Source organism: Monopterus albus, unplaced genomic scaffold (assembly GCF_001952655.1).
Source record: "Monopterus albus unplaced genomic scaffold, M_albus_1.0 scaffold373.1, whole genome shotgun sequence".
NCBI lineage: Eukaryota > Metazoa > Chordata > Actinopteri > Synbranchiformes > Synbranchidae > Monopterus > Monopterus albus.
Window position 1 is genome coordinate 936,411 of NW_018128253.1, and position 5,262 is coordinate 941,672.

The 5,262-nt window shown below is 40.3% G+C and overlaps 1 protein-coding gene across 6 annotated transcripts in view; it reads right to left on the bottom strand.

The window, feature by feature from the left end:
* Positions 1–5,262, bottom strand: part of wwp2 (WW domain containing E3 ubiquitin protein ligase 2) — an 89,373-nt gene that overhangs the window by 26,723 nt on the left and 57,388 nt on the right. For all 6 annotated transcript variants that reach the window (XM_020585666.1, XM_020585665.1, XM_020585660.1 and 3 more), the window contains one exon: positions 2,848–3,022. In XM_020585666.1, the coding sequence (XP_020441322.1) occupies positions 2,848–3,022 (175 nt within the window). The remainder of the gene's footprint in view (positions 1–2,847; positions 3,023–5,262) is intronic.

Consider the following 5,262-nt stretch of genomic DNA (forward strand, 5'->3'; position numbering starts at 1 on the left):
ACAATTTTCTCTACGATTGTCATCTATTATATGTGTATAATGCTTAAGAATGGCATAATAGCAGCACAAAAGCGACAAGAGGAAGAGCAAAAGCATTAGACCGGGGGAGTCATGTGACGCATAGGCAGCCAATGGCATTGCACCCATGCATTGTCTATGGACAAATATAAATGTCGATTATAAAAGAAACCATAACAGATAAGATGATTTTTGCACCATTAGTAGCTGAACGTCTCACGAGTTGAATAAAGTTGAAATGGCGCTTCTAGCCCAAGTTATGCCGGAGATATTAAGCTTCCAATTTTGCCCAATTCATTTCCAATGGGGAAATTTCTGTAAAAAAAGCTTAATATCTTAAAAAGTATAAAAGTTATAAAAAACTGTTGTGTACAATCACACGTGTCCTTAAGGAGATACACAGTTTGATACCTCAATGGCCCTTCTAGGTGAAAGTATGCTGCACCAATTAGATGCCGACGAACAGTGGTAGAAACTTTACACTTTACAAAGTAAGGTCTAAACCTTACTTTGTAAAGTGTCCTGAGATGACTTTTGTTGTGATTTGGCACTATACAAATAAAATTTGATTTGATTTGATTTGATATCATGTCTGTCTCCTTCCACTTCAGGGCCGTTACAGAAGCAACAACAAGGAGGGGAGGTGACAGTGGTGCGGTGGGTAGAGCAGTCATCTCCCAACCAGAAGGTTGAAGGTTCGAATCTCGGTGCCGGCAGTCCACGTGTCGAAGTGTCCTTGGGCAAGACACTGACCCCCCCTCCATTGCTCCGAGGGTTAGAGCTGTCGGCTGTGGTGGCGCCGCAGATGGCTGCCATCGGTTCTATACCGGAAACAAATACCTTGTGTGTAACCTACTTGGCCAATAAAGGTGATTATCTTTATTATTATTAACAAAGTGGTAGTTATAGTTTTCGTTATAGCCACCTCTGCTGTGACATGACGACACATGTTAAGGTACCTGGACCTTGACCTGTGACATGCCATTACATGTTAAGTTACCTGGACCTTGCATTTACACTCACCTGTAACAACAGCTACATGTTACACCAGGTTCTTGCAGCAGAAAGGGCTGACCGACACTAAATGCTTTTTGATACCTTACAATGACAAATATAACAACTTAAAAACACTGTTGAGTAAAATCAGCCAAACGCCTCAAACACAACAGGGTCTCGTGTCATCAAGCAGCTGGTAAGAACTCTGCTGACACAAAGTGGTCCCAAACCAGCAACGCTGTCATTCAAATCAATCTGACCAAAGAATCCAACAAAACATTTAATTACAGCTTTCAGTACTATGAAAGTGTTTATATTTTTTGATACTTATGAAAAGTAGTGGGCTTTTATACCGAGCCCCTGAAGAGAGGGTATCACATCTTACTCTACTGATAGGTTCATATTCATGTGATTTCAGTAGGACATGAGGAGGTGTGCTGTACCTTCCCTGCTAAATGGAAGCATTAGCAGAAGGCTACTTCACTTACAGTAACTGATTGTCACACTCAGTAAACTCAGTAATAACATCACTAACTAAATGTAGCTACTGTAAATGCCAGTGGACAATAAATCGGTAAAACCTATTGTCCTCATCATTTGTTAATGTTTTATGTTCACTTATTATGATGCTTCTCAAAGAGATGCTCCGTTTCTCTGCTTCTTGTACTTTTAACTTCCCAGATGTTGAATGTTAATGTTCAAATTACCCACATCAACAGTGTACCGAGAACAAAAACCTAGCACTGAAGACAACCTTCTGCCCAATGAACTGCTGCTTACAGTTAAATTCATCTGTTTAAAACGTCAGCAGCCATGTGCAGACAGAGATACTGTCTGATAACAGGTCAGATGACGTGAAAGGATGAAAATTTGAATGTGAAATTGGAAAAAAACAAGTAGAAATGGAAGTAACATAACCACAGTTTTACGATACAAGGATAGAAATATGAGGACAGGGTTTGAAGGGATGGACTCAAACAGCAGCTGGTGAACAAGGCTATTTCAAAGATAAACACTAAACAACAGAAATCACACACAGCCACAGTGAGATACACAGAAAGTCACAAAGTCAAACGTAGCTGCAGCTTGAGATAAATGCACACACAAATCTCATAAACCAACCATGCATGTCCTCCACCAAAGAACAAACAGAAAAAGTCAGTGACTAGCTGGTGGAGACAGTCATGAAGTAAAGCAGTCTGATATTTCTCTCAGGAGGTGGTGACAGTATTTAGCTGGTTATAGAGTTTGACCCTTAAGTCACAGGCACAATATAATAATACTGCATTAAAGTAGCTATTTACAAAATTTGTCTTTGGAGTATCCAGTGGCAATGTACTGTAGTCAAATGGATGTTGTAATCACATAAAACTTCAATTTTACCAAAATCAAATCCAGTGATGAAAAACAAATAACCACTACCAGGTACTTTCAAGACCCACACTCAGATTATGTTAGATGGATTTCAAGAACTAGCTGTGGGTTCTTTCTTTCCAACGAATGTCATTTCACTAGAAAGGCAGTGGTGCTCACTCCTTACTGGAGATTCTACTCGATGCTAAATTTTGATTTCATCATTGGGTTGAAACAAGTTAATACAACACAGGCTGTTAGCCAGATCTGATAAATTAGACATCAACTCCACTTTTCTGGTGAATAAACCATTAAGACGTTGTGATTGATCAGCTGATGAGGGTGCACACTGTTGTTCCAGGAGGACACATTCAAAGAACTAATCCCTTGTTAACTTTGCTACCTCAAACACTGCCTTGTGTGTCTCTTTTCTGCAAGCACAGTGTGTGTGTTAGGTTGGACACTGAAAGCCTGGAGTACCTGGTAGAGGAAGCGCTGGCTGAACTGGTGCATGGCACCCTGCAGCTGGCTGCGCTGGCTCTGCCACTGCTGGTAGTTGCGCACTGACTCGGCCGTGGGCCTCTGCCATGTGGTGGTTCTGGTGTTGTGGTCCACGTAGTAGAACCTGCCCCGCTGGTCCACTCGCTTCTCCCATCTGGAAGGTGGGAAACAAAGAGGGGAGTGTAAGTGAGGCTGTGGCTTTCAACATCATCTTTTTTAGGCACATCCAGTGTGGGTGGTTGTAAAATGTTTCGCGGCAGAGAGATTTATAGACACAAGCAAAAACAAACAAAGGTAAGAATATAGAGGGAGACAGAGCAGGAGGAAGAAAAGGAAAGAAAGGAGGAGGGACGGGTGATAAAGGAGTTGAAATGCAAATACACAGGATGAAGTAAGAGAGAGTGGACGAAGGAAAAGTGGAGCTGAAGAGGAGATATTACACTGCTAAGATGATTAAAGCAACCATTCCTAATAAAACGTGTCTTTTTTTACTCTACTCACCTCAGTAATTAACTACTTTTATGGCACTATGGGGAAACTGAGTTGCCCTTGGGGGAGTGCTGTATAGTTAATTCTTCTTTTGGTCTTAAACATATTTGTAAAATGTAGTTTTAGATTTTTCAGTCTTTCTAAGGACCTGCACATGTGAAACACATCAGTGCCCCACAGGAACTTAAAGAGAATAAAGTCGGTTGACATTCACTGTGTTATCACTGGTTTGGTTCTGCCTCATACCTCATCAAAACATATTCACTTCAAGACAATGTCAGCTCTCAATTACAATAATCAGTGAAACCAACGGGAGATGCCAGGTTTCTCAGTGACAATACCCATTTGCTGTGGTGGGCATACCAGTGCCATTACTCAGATGTCTATGTATTTCTTATCCCTTGAGATAGGGGGTCTGGACATGGACTGCGATACAGGCAGTTCACAGAAAAACACACTCACACAGGGTCATACAACAAAACCACACGTATGTGTAGAAAAAATGCAGACACCAATAGCCTTGAGAAATGCAAACACACAAAAAGAAACTGCAGACCATGACAGCATGTCCATCCTCTCCCACAAGAACCTCCTTTTATATATAGCTGGAGTACATCTATGAACAACTTCTCTGGTTTGTTCAGTGTTTTTCTCAAGTGGTTAAGCAGTCTCCACTGCAGTCAGGATGACAAACAGCTACTGCAACATGAGACACAATGTAAATGTTAATAGAAAGTTACTTTCGGCTTTTCCCGTTTAGGGGTCACCACAGCGAATCGTCACACTGACAACTTGCATGTTGACATTTGGCATGTGTTTTACGCCGGATGCCCTTCCTGACACAACAATGATTCGAACCTGGGCCGCAGCTGCGAGAGCGTTGCGCCTTAATCACTAGCCTACCAGGGACGCCATGTAAATGTTAATAACAAAAACAAATGCTGCTCTGATCTTCTTCAGCGAACTTAGACCTGTCAGGATCTTAGACACTAAACTCCCTGATTGATTTTAGCTGTTTGGAACACACCTCTCAGTGATTTTTCGTAATTTGTAGTAATCAGAATAATGTGTGCATACAAACTCTCTCACACACTAAAACTGGTATGTGTGTCTGTAGAGCCAGGACATTTGGTTGAGTGGGTACTTCATGTGGTCTGAGTCCTCAAAGTTGGCTCGCTTTTGTGACACTGAAGACATTAATCTAAACTCACCCAATTAAGAAAAAAACAATTACCGCTTCATGGTTGTATGCCTCCGCCAACCAGTCAAATTCACGGATAGGGGACAGAAGTGAGGTGACTGACCTTGACCCTTGACCACTAAAATCTAATCAGTTCATCTTTGGGTCCAAGTGGACATTTCTGCCAAGTTTTAAGAGATTATCTCAAGATATTCCAGAAATATTGTGTTCCAAAGAATGATAAGGATGTACAGATTGATTTGATTTGATTTATTCTTTCAAGCATGTAAAGAGCAGTTGATATGTCAACACATAATTTTACACATATCCAACAAATGCTAATCCAAAATCAATTTGCTTATACCTAGAACATGCTTGAATGGAGTAGGAAGAAGTCAGACTTATCCAGTCCTACCCCATGACATTATCTTACCATCATTGGTTTGCAAGCAGTATCTCTACATAAATAATTCTCTTCTACACCACACAAGTAATATACTAAAAAATTATAACAGTGTTAACATTCTTACATAATTACATTCTTAAATAATTATCTTCTACACCACACAAGTAATATACTAAAGAATTATTACAAAGTGTTAACATTCATACACCACAATGTTCCATCTAATTAATCATTGAGCCTGTTCTTGCATATATCTTGATTGACACATACCTTTATATTTATGTTTAAACTCGTCAATTCTATTACTATTTTTTATGTC